Source organism: Lynx canadensis, chromosome F1, assembly GCF_007474595.2.
Source record: "Lynx canadensis isolate LIC74 chromosome F1, mLynCan4.pri.v2, whole genome shotgun sequence".
NCBI classification, from domain to species: domain Eukaryota; kingdom Metazoa; phylum Chordata; class Mammalia; order Carnivora; family Felidae; genus Lynx; species Lynx canadensis.
This window is the reverse complement of record NC_044319.2, coordinates 31,858,598-31,877,137: the sequence shown is the minus strand read 5'-3', so window position 1 is coordinate 31,877,137 and position 18,540 is coordinate 31,858,598. Positions and strand designations below refer to the sequence as shown.

At 40.4% G+C, this 18,540-nt stretch overlaps 1 protein-coding gene across 1 annotated transcript in view; it reads right to left on the bottom strand.

The window, feature by feature from the left end:
• The window catches only part of KCNH1 (potassium voltage-gated channel subfamily H member 1), a 387,521-nt gene that overhangs the window by 353,439 nt on the left and 15,542 nt on the right, over window positions 1-18,540 (bottom strand). Inside the window, 3 exon segments of the mRNA XM_030302755.1 lie at window positions 2,245-2,279; window positions 2,281-2,349; window positions 5,988-6,111. Coding sequence (XP_030158615.1) covers window positions 2,245-2,279; window positions 2,281-2,349; window positions 5,988-6,111 — 228 coding nt within the window.

The window sequence follows — 18,540 nt, the reverse complement described above, 5'->3', positions numbered from 1 at the left end:
CCCTCTGGAGTACGTACCCCCTGACGGGGCTAGCAAGTGAAATCACTGATTCCATTTATTTATTTTTTTTATTTTCTATATGAAATTTATTGTCAAATTGGTTTCCATACAACACCCAGTGCTCATCCCAAAAGGTGCCCTCTTCAATACCCATCACCCCCCCTCCCCCCCCCCCCCCCTCCACCCTCAGTTTGTTCTCAGTTTTTAACAGTCTCTTATGCTTTGGCTCTCTCCCACTCTAACCTCTTTTTTTTTTTGTTCCTTCCCCTCCCCCATGGGTTCCTGTTAAGTTTCTCAGGATCCACATAAGAGTGAAACCATATGGTATCTGTCTTTCTCTGTATGGCTTATTTCACTTAGCATCACACTCTCCAGTTCCATCCACGTTGCTACAAAAGGCCATATTTCATTTTTTCTCATTGCCACGTAGTATTCCATTGTGTATATAAACCACAATTTCTTTATATCACGTTCGCCTATCACTGATTCCATTTAAATTAAGTTCCCCTTTCTCTCCTTTCTGTGCCAAACACATACAGTTTGAACAAGTTAAATGCATAGTCTAACGAAGGTTGAAAACTCTGAAGCAAAATATAAATGCAAAGCATTATTTTTGTGATACACCTACCCAATTGGTATTCTGTGTCAAGGGGAAATCCACACTGTTCCGTACGAAAGGCTCCCAGTGTGGAAAACCTTGAACTGACTCATTAGCTCAGGGCACATGTGCAGAGGAGAAGGCCAGTGTGCTCCTGTAAGAGCTCGTGCTTTGGGTTGTGTTCCCCATCAGCACAGAGCCATTCACAGTCTTCACCCCACTCCTCTCCTGCCTAATAGCGAGGTAGGAACAAGACCTACTGGCTGAAAGAGGGAGATGGAACAAGGAGCCACATTAGCATCAAAGCTACACGAACAACCCTCTTGGATTCATTGATGCCCTGAGACAGTCTCTCAGATCAGCACCAGCACAGGCCACCAAACAAACAGTCCTCTCAGCTGGCTGGTCCAACACTTGCAGTACTGAAGAAAAGTCCCAGCACCTTCCAGATAAAAGCAACATGTGCCCTTTGCTTTCCAGAGCAAAATGTATCACTCTGAATGCCACCAAAATAAACACTTATCTTCATGTGCTATCTGGGCCACGCGGGAAACATTGTATTGAACCTATGACCTACCATTCAATCCTACATAAAGAACAGAATGCTTAACAAAAATTGTTTTTTAAAAACAAAAGCAAAGTCCTATTTAACATCTCTGCAGCTCTGCCATGACCACATGCCCCACGTTTCCATACTTCTAACATAGCTAATCCCCATTCAACAGGAAACCTCCTAAGAAAAGCAAGTTTTCAGCTGTGTATGGCTATTGATGTAAATTCTTCATTAATACACTTTGAGGAAGTATCGTAGCAAAAACAAATACATATTAACACCCCACTGTGAATATTAATACTGTCTCTGATGGAAAGCTGGGGTCATCAGGAGAAGAACTCTATTCAGAAACTGTATTTTTTTAATGTTTTATTTATTTTTGAGAGAGAAGGAGAATGTGACCAGAGCAAGGGCTGAGAGTGAGAGGGACAAGGATCCAAAGCAGGCTCTGTGCTGAGAGCAGAGAGCCCAAACAGGGCTTGAACTCACGAACTGTGAGATCACGACCTGAGCTGAAGTTGGGACACTCAACCCCCTCAGCCTCCCCTATTCAGAAACTCTTTTTTTTTAATTCCAATATAGTTAAACATACAATGTTATATTAGTTTCAGGCATACAACATAGTAACTCAACAATTCTCTATATTACTCAGTGCTCATCAAGATAAGTGTACTCTTAATCCCCTTCACCTAATAGGGCATCTGATGGTGTTACCTACTGTGCTAGGTACTACGGAAGACAAATACAAAGAGGATCTGGCCAGAGTCACTGTCCCACGTCTTCCTTTCCCCCAAGAAGGCTTAAAGTCTACAAATGCCTTGAGCCAACAGCTCACCATACAGGAAAAACACCAACTTGGCAGAAAAAGAGATCAAGAAGTCTTAATTGGTCGGTGACAAGTTCAAATGTTCCATAAGGATCAGGGTAACTCGGCAATCCAAACCTTTAATTCAAAACAGACACAACAGCCTCAGGTAACAACACTCAGCTGATGGAGGAAAAAAAATGCAAGACAGTAACAAAGGAACAGGACCTCTTTTACTATCCCAAGTGCATAAATAAAGGTATGGTTCAGGATGGTCTTAATACTCACTGTTCTTCTTGTACATCAAAATTTCAAAGGAATTCATCATAGTTCTCAAATGTTTGTCGAACCTTTTCAATTGTGTCTTTATCAGTCAGCTCCCCATACATGAAACTGCAAATCAACCAAAAACCTGAAGTTAGTTCCACAAATACTGACTATTGTACCATCATATGTTAAATATGTTTCCTATACCCAGCACTGTGATATGTGAAATGAACACACACACACACACACACACACACACACACACAAATGGAAACATTCATTCAATCAAGAAAGCTTCACTAATTCAACTGTGACTGGCACTCTACCACTGCTCCCCAAAAATGAACAGTATAATAAGGAAGACACCCAGAAAAGTGTGGATCAGGAAACAGTATGACCAACACTTTTAGAATTACAGAATACAGGCACAGAGCAGTCAGTGAAGGCCTCCCAGGGTAGAGGCAAATGAAATCTAAAGAGCAGGTAGAAATTAATGAGAAGAGGAAGGGAAAAAGCATTCCAGGCAAAAGAAGAGCATATGCAAAGGCACAGAGGTTAAGAGTGAGGTTAATTCTGGAACCTGAATGTAGTTCAGTTCAGTGTGACTGGAATATACACAAGGTGGGGAGATTTCACAACAGATAACATAGAAATAAAAGCACAGACCAAATCATGAAGGAGCACATGGCATTACAAGCCATGTGAAGTCATTTAAACTTTATCTTGAAAGCAATGGGGTGGAGGGAGCAAACACTGGGAGGTTTGAAGCAAGACAGTTCCATAATCAGATTTGCATTTTAGAAATACAACTCAGCGAAACTTCCCAGGAAAGATGGCAGAATAAATGTGGGCCATATATTTTTCCTCTTCTAATTCCCACAAAATAAACAAAAGAATGGGAAAAGAATCACAGAAATTCATCAGCCAAAGAATTGCACCAAAGGGTGCAATTTGATGCTCTAAACATTAAGGCAGAGCTGAGGAAAGAAACAGAAGATTCAGCCACTGTCTGTGAAGCTCTGTTTCCTACCCACCCCAACCCAGCCCACCCCCAAAAAAGCACCAGGTTTAAAAAACTGAAATGATAAAATCCTGTAACTCTTAGTACTGCTCACATTTGGAGAAAAGTAGACTAAGGCAGGGTGGGGGTGGTGGAGATGAGTAACATGGAAGAAAATTAGAGAAAACCTCTCGATAGTAGATATTCCTACTGACTAATACTGGTTCTCAGCAGAGGCCCAAAAACTGCCAGGACTGTCCGTTTTCCTGGGCCCCACCATGAATATGGTCTGAAGACCAAGATTTGTCCCTCTAGGAATAAGACACACCCCAACTAGGTGGAGTAAACCATGGCACGGGACACTAACAAAATGGGAGAGGACAAAAGCCATCTCTCAATGGGGCAGGAAAAGCCACTCCTGACCACCTCAGGCCTGCATGTGACCAGAAAAGAAGGACACCAACGCCCAGCCTCTGAATCTCGGGTAATGTGGAAGCAGTGGCATGTGTTCCTAAACAATCCCATCTTCCAAAATTGTGCACGTGGAATGCAATCCAACTTCCTCTTGATGCCTTGAATCACAGAATCTTAGAATTTCAGAGCTACAAAGAACCTCAGAGGCAACCATCAACTCCAATGCTTTGCTTGGCCTCATACTGGAACAGCCTTGAGCTTACTGTAGGCTTCTGCTTGCCAGCACTCTAAAAAAAAAATGTGCCCTAGCTGTTGACTTTATAAATTCTGTGTCACTTGTGTTATTATGTCCCTTCCCAGCCCACTGAGAGACATTATTATCTATGGTTCACCTTGTGCTTCTCTCATGCAGCACTCTGCTTTTCATCTATGAATCAGGAAAACAGACAACCGAGCTTGTTGAATTACCTTTAAAAAGATGGCTAGATCAAGACTAAATTAGCCCTGCCTGAGAACAAGAGGACTTCTCCTAGGAGGTAAAAACGGAGCTCTGGGACCATCTTATATAGCCAGTTGCCTTTTTAGCTTTCTCTGAGTTAATTTGCTAGATAAGTGACCCCCATTTACGTGACATGATGGTATACATGCTGGCAGTTTCCTTCACAAGGTAAAATGAATCCCTGTAAAATGGAGACTTGAAATAAGTGAAGTGCCATAATTACTCCCAGCTTCCATCAGTCTTATGTACTGTATTATAACAGTAGCCATAAGTTTCCTTTACCTGGACATTAGATTTCATACGCCTACAATGCAAGAAATAAGCAAAAGAGGTTCCTGAGCCATTAGGAATATAGTGAGCACAAAGGCATGTTTACTTTATTGTTAGGGAGGGGACACTTGCAGAGAATTAAATACGTTTCCTACAGTTGTGCATAAAAAAGTTGGCTAACTTAAGTGTCTGATTATAGCCAATAAGAAGCAAGAAAGGGAAGGAAACGTTGCTTCAGTCACACCAAAAAGTGAAGCTAACTCTCCCGATTTGTTTCTATTGTATATGTGTATATACCGATGTAGACGCAGATATGGATGTAGATGCTTATGAGGAGAACCACAAATATAACAGAATTTTATTGCAGTATTTAAGAGTCATAATTTCCAAATCTTTGAGGGAAGAAAGGGAATCTTACATTTCCCATTTCCCAGACCCAAAACACCTAAAATATAAGAAAATGGTATTTTCAAAGCATTTAATACTTTTCACCAAACTAGTTACATGGCTGATTTAATACTATCAAAATGCAAACCAAAGACTATGCCTGTGTCAGACAGGTTTTGCCACCCTTCAGAGAGGAGTTGCTTTCTTGATCTGGCAGGTCTGGGAAAACGATTCCACTTAATGCAAACACCACTGAAGACAGAAGACTCCGAAGAAGGCAAGGAGTGAGAGAAGCCCAAGGCTGTGCTGAGCCAAGACCTTGCCAGGGCAGTGCAGGGGGGCATCTGGCACGGCCAGGGACAGGCTCTACTCTGCATGCTCTGCTGGCTCTGCTTTCCTCCACACCGTGAAGGTGCTTTAAAAGAGTGTTTCTAGCACCACAGTTCAAGGGTACAGCCTGGTTAGTAACCCGGTCAAATGCATAGGCTATGTGCACTGTTAGCATCATTTGCCTCTGTCTTTGAGGTTGTGACCGGAGATGTGACAGAATGATTCAGAAGGCAACAAAATCCTAGCTCTCTTCTCCTTTTCTGGTGAAAAGCCCTATGAACAAAGTCCTTGTTTCCAACATAGTGATTCTTCTCAAATAGTCATGTATTTTTTTTAATTAATTTAATCATTGGGTGTCTGGGTGGCTCAATCAGCTAAGTGTCTGACCCTTGGTTTCAGCCCAGGTCATGATCTCACAATTCGTGCTGACAGCACAGAGCTTGCTTGAGATTCTCTCAATCTATCTCTCTCTCTCTCTCTCTCTCTAAATAAATAAATAAATCTTAAAAAATTAATTTACTCATCTAAAATTTTATTCACATTTCATTTTTAATCATCTTTCAAATCATGTAACATCTCACAAACTTTTGAATTCTGTTTTATAAAAAAATGACTTTCCTGAGTTTTTCTAGCACCCCTCCCCCACATCTCAGTGACTTCAAGTCCCTCATTTTGTACAGACCATGCTTTAAGGCTTCTTGGATTTCCCAGCATGTTGCGTGAACTAGAGGTAATATTACCATAAACATTCCCGTATAAACATTAAATGAGAGAAAGGCAAATCCCACACCAAGTAAGCCATTTTTATTTTTCCAGAAAATACCAGGATAGACTGGTCAACAGAACAACACCAAACATAAATACCTGCAGGTACTGCTTTTTTGCATCACTTCCGCCCTGTGATAGCCAGACAGCTTGCAAAATCCATCATTGCTGTACACGATAGGCCAGTCCACTATCTGGGCATTCCCCAACACAAAATTAGTATCTGTTAAGAAAAAAAAAGGAAGGAGAAAAGAAAAGAAAAGAAAAGGGCATATGAGGCAAGACATTAGTTGAGATTCAATGAGGATATAAATAATGTCAACCAATCCAGGATCTTGTTTCCCTCTAAAACAGTCTCTTTGACAGGAAAATGGCCCTGTGCAGATACAAAAGAAAACAGTTAGCTGAATATTTGGAATCCAAATGCTAAGGTTATTATACTCCAAGAAGAAGTTAGCCAAGGAAGCATACTCTAACCAAAACGATGAATCTTGCAGAGATCCGTGATTCCCAGGAGATACATTCAAGTTCTAACTAATCTCAATGAATGTACACTGGTACTATGGAGCAAGAGAGAACATAAAAGGAATTTCTTCTGGGCTCCATCTAGCATCTTAGCCTTATCAGTCTTTTGGCCAAAAGCTACACATTGGCCTTGTTGACCCTGAGTAGCATTTACCCATCCTAAGAGGAGACAGTCTTCTTAGGAGGCAGAGGAAGAGAGACAGAGGATTGCCTCAAGAAACACACCAGATAGCCCTCCTCTTGGTAAGGAAGTGACTAGACACCCCCCCCCCCCAATACTAGAGCCTTGCAGAACCTGATCAAGAGGCTCGCAATGGCAAAAGGTTTCTTGCTGATTTTGAGATTTTTGTAGCAGCAGACGCCACGTGTCAGAGCTCTTTCACTGACCACCAGCCCACGTTTGCTTCAGATGCAGGGATGAAGTCAGCAGGTATGGCTGCTCAGTGGGTTCTCATCACTTCCCACATTTCTGAAAATCAAAAGCCTTCAGTATTTTCTGTGCTCTATCAACTGTCCCTTTTTTTCTCTTCAAGACCTTAAATTAAGCAAATAACATCCAGAATTTAAATATAATCATTTTTAGCTTGGCTCTCTCCTCTCCACAGAATACTTACCCCTTCCTCAAGAAAAGAAAGACACACACAAACCCTTCTTTATTGTAAACTGATAGGGGTTTGTTTGTGTAGTGTACTGGATAGAGTGAAACAGTAGTGACATATAATGTCTTCATTTAATTGGGAGGTTAATTTTGTTCTAGTACAGCATTTATTATTTATTCACAACATGGGTAACCATCCTTCCTATCTATGTGGGGAGGAGTGGAGGAATGAAAGGGAGGAGAAATAACTAAATACAGTAATCTACTTTTGAGAATGTTTTCATCTATTTAAAAGGAACATAAAACACAACTTTCATGAAGTTAATCTATAAACCTGTTGAATTTATAAATAAGCTTTTATTGAAAATCTACAACCAGTCTTTCCCTCTGTCTCTCCCATATAGTCATGAATACTTGTTGAGTGCCCACTAGGTACCAACCAATTTATAAGACCCTGGAGATATCCAGCCTGATGAGATATGGTCCATGCACTCCAGGAACTTATCAGGACAAGAAGATGTGCACAACCAACTGAAGAATAAGCAAACTGATTAACTCCAAGATAGGCAAAGAATTGTGTCTCAGAGGGGTCATATATGAACTTGTTCTAGTCTGGAAATGAGTAAGACTCATTCAAACATTGTGAATGCCTAACATGTATGATACAAAACAATATTTAGAGAAACGAAATACGATGCCTGCCTTTGGTAAGGCTGTGGGAGGAAGGGAACATTCCAGGCTGAGAAGCAACATGAGCAAAGGTCTGACAGCATGGAACACATAAAGACAGGTGTAGACAGACAAAGGTCAGTCAGGAAGATTGGAGAATGAGCCCAAATACCAGACTGGGATGGGTCTTGACTGTCAAAGATTTTCGACTTTGTTCTAGAGACAGAATAACTCTTTATATGTTGGTCTTTTCTTCCTGAATAATTCACATTTCTTGAAAAGAACAACTAAGCCTTTAAAAAAAGCACAACATTACCTAAATCACCCCTGAGTGTATATGAAGTCCAGTCAGTTTAACTATCTCTCTTGTTGAGTAAAATTGTCAGTAATTTCCTTCAAAGACTTAGAGCAGTTGAAGAAAACTGAGTGAGCTTTTTCATGGCTAGTGCCCCACTAAAGCTATGTGTTAAGAGGGAATAAGAGCCAGTTATAGATAATAATTGACTGCTTGTGTTTATTTTCTCTCCTCTCTAGGCACCATTAAAATTAAATTAAATGAATTAAAAAGGTAAAAATCCACAAAAATTAGAGGAAAAGAAAACAGAAAAAAATGACTATGGAAGAAGCAGAAATAATACAGGAAACAAAAAGAACTTTTTAAAAAAAAAAGATCCCCAATTAGCATCCTTAGAGAGACTCAAGAGATATTACATCCATAAAATAAGAACAGGATGACAAAGAAAAAAAAATAAGAGAACATGTAAGACCTCCTGTAAATTAAAAGTGAGTAATTAAAAATTCAATGTAAATGTTAGAAGATAAAGTCTTGCAGAGAGTAGCACAGAAAAACACAAGAAATATTTTTTAAAAAAATAAGACACCCTGATGAACAGGGACGCAAAATTCCTCAACAAGATATTAGCCAACCAGATCCAACAATACATTTAAAAAATTATCCACCACGGCCAAGCAGGATTTATACCTGGGATGCAGGGCTGGTTCAATATCCACAAAACAATTAACGTGATTCATCACATCAATAAAAGAAACGACAAGAACCATATGATCCTCTCAATAGATGCAGAGAAAGCATTTGATAAAATACAGCATCCTTTCTTGATAAAAACCCTGAAGAAAGTAGGGATAAAAGGAGGATACCTCGAGATCATAAAAGCCATATATGAACAACCCAACACTAATATCATCCTCAATGCGGAAAAACTGAGAGCTTTCCCCCTAAGGTCAGGAACAAGACAGGGATGTCCACTCTCACCACTGTTATTCAACATAGTATTGGAAGTCTTAGCCTCTGCAATCAGACAACACAAAGAAATAAAAGGCATTCAAATCAGCCAGGAGGAAGTCAAACCTTCACTCTTCGCAGATGACATGGAACTCTACAAGGAAAACCCAAAAGATTCCACCAAAAAACTGCTAGAACTGATCCATGAATTCAGCAAAGTTGCAGGATATAAAATCAACGCACAGAAATCAGTTGCATTCCTATACACCAACAATGAAAGAGAAATCAAGGAATCGATCCCATTTACAGTTGCACAAAAAAAACCATAAAATACCTAGGAACAAATCTAACCAAAGAGGTGAAAAATCTATACACTGAAAACTATAGAAAGCTTACGAAAGAAATTGAAGAAGACACAAAAAAATGGAAAAAGATTCCATGCTCCTGGATAGGAAGAACAAATATTGTTAAAATGTCGATACTACCCGGGGCGCCTGGGTGGCGCAGTCGGTTAAGCGTCCGACTTCAGCCAGGTCACGATCTCGCGGTCCGTGAGTTCGAGCCCCGCGTCAGGCTCTGGGCTGATGGCTCAGAGCCTGGAGCCTGTTTCCGATTCTGTGTCTCCCTCTCTCTCTGCCCCTCCCCGTTCATGCTCTGTCTCTTTCTGTCCCAAAAATAAATAAACGTTGAAAAAAAAAAATTTAAAAATGTCGATACTACCCAAAGCAATCTACATATTCAGTACAATCCCTATCAAAGTAACACCAGCATTCTTCACAGAGCTAGAACCAATGATCCTAAAATGTGTATGGAACCAGAAAAGACCCTGAATAGCCAAAGCGATCTTGAAAAAGAAAACCAAGGCAGGAGGCATCAGAATCCCAGACTTCAAGCTGTACTCCAAAGCTGTAATCATCAAGACAGTACGGTACTGGCCCAAGAACAGAGACTCAGATCAATGGAACAGAATAGAGAACCCAGAAATGGACCCACAAACGTATGGCCAACTAATCTTTGACAAAGCAGTAAAGGATATCCAATGGAATAAGGACAGTCTCTTCAGCAAGTGGTGCTGAGAAAACTGGGCAGTGACATGCAGAAGAATGAACCTGGACCACTTTCTTACACCATACACAAAAAGAAACTCAAAATGGAATGAAGACCTCAATGTAAGACAGGAAGCCATCAAAATCCTAGAGGAGAAAGCAGGCAAAAACCTCTTTGATCTTGGCCACAGCAACTTCTTACTCAACACGTCTCCAGAGGCAAGGGAAACAAAAGCAAAAATGAACTATTGGGACCTCATCAAATAAAAAGCTCTGCACAGTGAAAGACAAACAATTAGCAAAAACTAAAAGGCAACCAATGGAATTGGGAGAAGATAGTTGCAAATGACATATCAGATAAAGAGTTAGTATCCAAAATCTACAAAGAACTTATCAAACTCAACACCCAAAAAACAAATCATCCAGTGAAGAAATAGGCAAAAAGACACGAATAGACACTTCTCCGAAGACATCCAGATGGCCAACCGACACATGAAAAAAGCTCAACATCACTCATCATCAGGGAAATCAAATCAAAACCACAGTGAGATACCACCTTACACCTGTCAGAGATGGCCAACATGAACAACTCAGGCAACAACAGATGTTGACGGGACATCGGAGAAAGAGGATCTCTTTTGCATTGTGGTAGAATGCAAACTGGTGCAGCCACTGTGGAAAAACCAGTATGGAGCGTCTCAAAAAAACTAAAAATAGAACTACCCTTGACCCAGCAATTGGCACTACATAGGCAATTTATCGACGTGATACGGTATGTTGTTCAAATGGGACAACATGCACCCCCATGTTTATAGCAGCACTATCAACATAGCCAAAGTATGGAAAGAGTCCAAATGTCCATTCGATGGATGATGGATTAAGAAGATGTGTGTGTATATGTATTATTCCGCAATCAAAAAGAATGAAATTTTACCATTTTGCAACTACGTGGCTGGAACTGGAGGGTATTATGCTAAGTGAAATCAGTCAGAGAAAGACAAAATTCTATGACTTTCACTCGATGAGGACTTAAGAGAGACAAAAACAGATTGAACATAAGTGAAGGGAAACAACAATAATATAAAAAACAGGAAGGGGGACAAAACAGAAGAGACTCATAAATATGGAGAACAACTGAGGGTTACTGGAGGGGTTGTGGGAGGGGGGATGGGCTAAAGTGTAAGGAGCATTAAGGAATCTACTGCTGAAATCATTGTTGCACTATATGCTAACTAATTTGGATGTAAATTTTAAAAAAAGAAAAAGAAAATAAAAAATAAATAAGACAGAGAGGACCATCAAGAGGAACAACTGCCTCCTACAGGAACAGCAGAAAGAACAACATGAGAAAAGAGCAGAGACATTTTTTTTAATTAAAACAATCAAATGTATAATAAAGATATTCAGATGTGCAAAGAGCTAGGAAAGTTATTTCTCACAATATTCTTCCTCAGGAAGTTACTTGGGATGTGTATCAGCAAAGTGAGGAGTAAGGAAGAAGACAACATGTGAACTAGAAGGAAGAGTGGCTCCAATATAGAAAGCAGGAAGGAAGCTAATAGAAAGATTTAGCACAGAATGGTTCAGAGAACAGAAGTTCCAGAAGAGAGTTATCTAGGGAAAGAGGAAGTCAGGTTCTGATAACTTTCTTGATCACCTGAAACAACATAAAAGTCAATATGGTTATTATAATTGGGGAAGAGAGGCAGGAAAAATTAGAAGCATCAAAGAAAACAAAAGCTGTACAAGAAAGGAAACCAAATCACACTATTCATTATCGCTCTCACCAACAGTGTAAACACCTTATTAATTTCCAATATTTAAAACCAACATATGGTCAAGGCATGAAATACTTAACTATAAGTATCTGAATATAACGTATCAATTCCAACACTGTGAAAATGCAAATGATAAGTTGAGAGAGAGAAGTGAGAACAATCATGGGATGGTATCTAGTGGTGACATAATAAAAAGAAGGTATATAGGAGCGCCTGGGTGGCTCTGTCAGTTAAGGTCTAACTCTTGAATTTGGCTCAAATCATGATCCAGGGTCATGGGATCCAACCCCAAGTTTGAGCTCCATGCTAGGTATGGAGCCAGCTTGAGATTTTCTCTCTCCTCTGCCCCTTCCCTGCTCATACTCACTGTCTCTCCTTCTGTCAAGAAGAAAGAAAGAAAGACAAGAAAGAAAGGAAAGCAAGAAAGAAAGACAGAGAAAGAAAGAAAGAGGAAGAGAAAGAAAGAAGGGAGGAAAGGAAAAAGAGAGGGAGGGAGGGAGGGAGGGATGGGAGGGAGTTAGGAAGGAAGGAAGTACGGAAGGAATGAGGGAAGGAGAGGAAGGAGGGAAGGAGGGAAGGAAGGAAGATTTTCCTTAAAGTTGCAAAGATAACCAATAAAGGAGTAAAATAATTGTATTAGGAGAAAAGGGTAGAAAGTAAATAAAGTGAGATAAAAACTCAGCTAAATTAACTGAAGTCAACAGCTAATAGCTAAAAGTGATAAATCTAGAAATAGCTGTAATGCATATTATTTAGAGACATGGCAGAAACTATAAGAAGAAACAGCTAAATTAGAGTATGTGACTTCTGGTGAGGCAGGATAGGCAAAGGGACAAGGCACGGGATGATTCTTTTTCTTCATAAGCTTCTTCAGTTGATTTTTTTCAACCAAGAACGTATATTACTTTGATAAAAATAAGTATATCTTAATTTTTAATGAACTTAATCAGAAAAAATTAACTTATTGATTAATTTTTTTATTTGCTAAAAAATGAGAACAGGATACACTCAAGCTCCAGATACCACTGCAATTTCCCATAACTGCATTCTGGCCATCCCTGAAATGTGCTCACCCTTCCTCAAGCATTTCCATTGTCCCTGGGGTGCAGATAACAGCCTTATCTGGGAAAAACCACGTCTCCTAGTATCTTCTTGGACTTCAGAAAGGAAATAGAAAAATAGGAAGTAGTGTAGGAATAGAAACATCAACCTACTGATCATCCAGTCAGAGGATTTCTCAATCATAGATTTCAAAATTCCAAAATAGTTATCTCTCACTGTTAACCCAAGCAAGAATTATAGTTGGCAGGGAGCAAGATTCCCTTGTCACTATGTGATAGAAGATTTAGGAATTCCCTCTTTACTGAAGGATGTGGACTGAATGAAGGAAAGAATTCCAGTCCTAGTCACAAAGTCATTTGCCTCCAACAGGAGAGAATTCTTCCCCCTTCCCCTGCCTCTCCCTTGCACACACGTATATCCTACTATGGTGGCTGGAAAGGGAGAATATTCTAGATTCCCTTCAATTCCTAAGCTACAAATAATTGACCTGCAAATTGACTCCAAAGTCCAATCTATTTATAAATTGTGGGCTACCTATACAAATAACATCACATGTATCATCAGAAACTAAGAGATTCCATATAGGCAATATTCCAGGTATTAATAATAATGTATACCATTTATTGTTATTTACTCTGTGCCAGGCTCTGTACTGAGACTTTATCATATATTAAGGTGGGTTTTTTTAACCATTATACCAATCTTTGTGAGGTGGTATTACTTTACTAAAGGAAGTGTCATGGATTTCATCATTTTACTCATGAGTACACTGAGCCTCTGCAGACACAGTCAGTCATAGCAGGTTAGAGTTAGGATTTGAATCCAGGTCTATATGACTTCAAAATCCATGCTTTTAATCATCATATTACATCATCTCTCTCTTACTCCATTAAGTACTAAAATCAGACCATTTCTATGAAAATCTTTGTAACACATTAATGTTCCTTACTATAAAAATACTAAGTATAATGAGACCTTTAATTGATGAGTCAATAATGCCATTATTGTTATCATATCATGATTCTATCTTGTGATCTACAATGATGTCCTCAGGAATATTGATGTGGGTAGAAGCAATTGTTTCTCATCTAAATGTTTGGGTTCTTCTGTCTACTTTTCAATGTTTTGTCTCTTTCCTCACTTGCAAATTATCACTTCCCACTTCTTAAAACATAGTATGCTGACCTATTCTATAACAGCACTGCTTCCACACAGTGATAGAAGAGAAGGGACAGGAGGGGAGGGACACTTTGTGCCTGGATCCCCATCTGACATCTGTGGAGGAGGACACCACACTGGCAACTTAAAGGTGCTGCAGAGTAAACCTGGCTGTATTAGCCTCCTGAGCACCGCCTCAGCTCTTATGGAGTCTGGAAAGGATCCAGAAGCTTCCAACTATGCCACTAGTGCTGAAGTTGCATAAGCAGATGGTTATCACAGTGGAGTGAAGCCACCCAGTAGCCAAAGGCTGTGTGTCAAACTGCCCCTCTTGGGGGGTTCAGGCAAATATCAGAGATGAACTGCACAGTCAATGGGGGCCTAGATGGGATCAAGTTACATACACACACACACACACATTTACACACATACACATAACACACACATATGCACACACATACACATATACACACACACACAAGGGAGTATGTGTTGGGTTGAGGCAGGGCATCAAGTTCTGTTGCCTCTACCCCACACACCATCATGGGGAAAAGCAACGGGAAGGGCAGAACTGGATTCTGAGCACAAGAGACTAAGTCACCTAAAAAAGAATAGTAAAGGGGCACCTGGGTGGCTCAGTCAATTAAGCGTCCGACTTTGGCTCAAGTCGTGATTTCATGGTTTATGGCTTCGAGCCCCGCATTGGGCTCTACGCTGACAGCGCGGAGCCTGGAGCCCACTTCGGATTCTGTGTCTCCCTCTCTCTCTGCCCCTCCCCCCTCTCCCTCTTTCTCTCTCAAAAATAATAAATAAACACCTTAAAAAAAGAATAGTTAAAATGGAAGAGCTGGAGATACTACTAACTGGGATATTCATAATCTCCCTTTGCTGTTGAGTGGAGCGGGAGCTTCTGAGGGAGATAAGATTTGCTAAATAAAATAAAGAAGTGGACCTAGGTGGGTCTGAGTCAATTTGCTACCATGCCTCCAGAAGTATGTCTGCAAAAGAGATAGGTTCAGAAAGTGGGAATCCCATGAAAAAAAGTGCAATAAATTCTAGTGCAAGAACCCCATGACAGCACTTTTGCTTAACCAAGTCTTAATTCTTCCAGGCGGTTGGCTATGTTCCCACTGGTGAAGAATGCCAAAGAAGAGGGCTCTAGTGAAGTGACATGGACTTTCTAGTCAAATGGAGAGACATGCACTACATATCCAAACATAAATGACTCTGGGATTATTTACTATTTTCCTAGCTGAATATATGAAAATTTATTTCAAAGCCAAACAAAACTTAATTAGGTAAGTATCCCACTGCATGAACAAACATCAAAAAACAGACTGCCGCAGAACTGGCCTGATCTGGATATAAGTGATTTGGAGATTGTAAACTGGAAAATGTTGGGATATCTGCCATTCTTCATCAGTGAAAAGGGCATCATCACCTTCAAGACTGCATGTATTAACAGTCACTGGATCATTACTCCATAAGGTAGACAGACACTGGTATTAATCCATTTTTATAGATATTGTACAAAGGCTTAGTAAATCGAAGAAACTTTCCCTAGGTCATATGTCTGGTAGAGCTGGGACTGTCTAACACTGTATCAGTGTTCTCCACAGAAACAGAACCAATAGGAGGTGTGTGTGTATGTGTATGTGTGTGTGTATTTATATATGTAAAGAAAGAGGGAAAGATTTATGATAAGGAATTGGCTCATGTGATTATAAAGGCTGACAAGTCCCAAGATCTGCAGTTGGCAAGCTGGAGACCCAAGAGACATAATGGTGTAGTTCCAGTTCAAGTCTAAATGCCTAAGAAACAAGAGAGCTGATGGTGTAGGCCAAGGAAGAGCCAATGTTTCAGTTCAAACCCAAAGGCAGAGAGAAACTAATGTCTCAGCTTAAAAGTAGTCAGACAAAAGGGGAAAGTCAGCCTTTTGTTCTATTCAGGCCTTCACCTGATTAGATGAAACCCACTCACAGTAGGGAGAGCAATCTGCTTTATTCAGTCTACTGATAGAAAAGTTACACTCATCTAAAACCATCGCAAAAACACCCAGAAAAATATTTGACCAAATATCTTGACATACTCTAACCAAGTCAAGTTTACACACAAAAATTAACCATCACAAACACTAAAGCCAGTGCTCTTAACTGTATAATGCCCTGCAGTAATCTTTAACAGAAATCAGCAGAACCATAGCTCACAAATTCTGCAGCTCCCTCAAAGTCCTTGGTAGTACTCCAGGACTCTAGATTTGGCAGAATACAGTACCTCTATAAAGCTCTACTTTGATAAATAGCTTTTATGATAAATAGCTTTTTATGATAAATAGCTATTTATCTTTCCATGCCTGGGGCTTCCACTGAGAGAAAGGAGTATCTATCCATCCCCAGAAAGAAGTGTTAAAATGAATACTTTGACCTCCTTCTTCACCCCCCTCATTTATACCTGCCTAAGTAGATTGATCAAGCTATCAATAGGTATCTCAAGGGCAAGGGGAATCCACTCTGCACATCTTGACCTCTCAGACTTGCCTGTGCCTGGTGTGGTAGGGGAAGCCAGGGCCTGAACTACTTCTCTCAGAACCCATTTGTGACAGCCCTCTGTTCTGTCATCTCCAGCTTCTTGGCCTAGGAGTGACTCATGGTCTAGAGGCCAAAGTCCAGGCTTGACGAGGGAGACAGGTGTGCAGCATGTTCCCTTGTCCAGTTTAATAGTTATAAATCTGATACTGCATTTTGACCTTCATGTGGCTCCTTCAGAGTCTTCACTTGGGTAAAACTCTGGAGGGATAAAGGTTAAAGGCTCTCCAACACATTGACGCAGATCAAGGCTCCAAGAGACCAAAGGTTATTCAGAGGTCATCTGCTTTCCTGCCTCCTGGCACTATCAAACCAATCACTGGTTACAATCTTCATAAAATACCTACAAAGGAAGAGGCAATACAATCCCTTCCAGAGCATTGCTGGTGCTTTATAAGTCCTTTTCACCTTCTCTCTTCTTTTAGTAGGGACCAGCCCCTTACATGTCTCAGGCCCATGGCTCTGACAACTGGTACGGTCAGTTGAGATTATACTGGTAGCCCCCAATAAACCATGCCTCCTCACATTCATGCCCTTATTTATTATTTAGTTCTCTCACCTTAAATCTGGGTGGGCCTGTGATTTGCTCTGACCAACAGACTGCGGTAGAATGGATGCTATGCCAATCCCAGGCCTACACATTTAAGGTCCAGAAGCATCTGCTTCTGCACTCTTGGGAGCCCTAAGCTGCCAGGTGAGCCCAGAGCTATACATCTGGAGACACCATATGGAGAATCTACAAGCACAGGGCACCAAGTAGGACAGAGGCCATGAGATTAAACAGAGAAGCACCAAGGAACCTCATCAACAATTAAAACTAATGGGAGAATGGGGAGGGGGTGGGTAAAAGACACCCTATTAATCCACCCTTCCCCAGCAATCCCTAGGGTCCCCAGAGCACCGTCTGAAAGAACAACCATGGGGACAACCACAAGGTGGGTCCTAGTGGCAGCACTGTCCCTAATGAGCTGTGTGAATGTCACTTCAGCTCTAGGGATCTCAGTGGAGGCAAACTAGTTTTCTATGCTTCCGGCAGCAATAAAATCTGACTAAGTAACCAGATTCATAACAAAGAACAAATCAGATGAAGCCTCTACAACCTGTAATCACCCACCTTTGTGGAGTAATCAACCAGTCATTAACTTGAAATATCACTTCTCTAAATGCTGGACTAGAGTCTAGACCACTTTAAAAATAACAGAAACAGAAGATGTGGTATATACATACAATGGAATACTGTTCTGTGATGAAAAAGAATGAATCTTGCCATTTGCAACAATGTGGATGGAACTAGTGTATTATGCTAAGGGAAATAAGTCAGGCAGAGAGAGACAGATACCATATGATTTCACTCATATGTGGAATTTGAGAAATACAACAGATGAACATAGGGGAAAAGAAGCAAAAATAAGATAAAAATAGAGGGGGACAAGCCATAAGAGACTCTTAAATACAAAGAACAAACTGAGGGTTGCTGGAGGGAGGTGGGTGGGGGATGGGTTAAATGGGTGATGGGCATTAAGCAGGGCGGGGGGCACTTGTTGGGATGAGCACTAGGTGTCATATGTAAGAGATGAATCTCTGGGTTCTACCCCTAAAGCCAAGACAACACTGTATGTTAACTAACTTGAGTTTAAATTTAAAAAATAACAGAAATACCTTCTAAACTTAACTAAGTGGAAAGTGATACATTTCAGGTGAACCATGTTGTACCAGGCTTTTTGCTCAGTGAATTGCCTGGTTTTAGAGACATGATATGATGTGCCATTTTAATGTAAAAGTATACCATGTTGTCAAGGGAGGCTATAGTAAAAATAAATCACATGTTGGTGGGTCAGTTTATATACACAGAAAATGCCTAAATGTGTCTTTGGAATCTATAAAATCCGGGTAAGACATATGCTTTTGACTGTACGTGATAGCTTCTGCAGATAGAATGTGAAACTTCCAGCCAGCCAGTGGCTCATTCTGAAGCACACAGCCTGTTT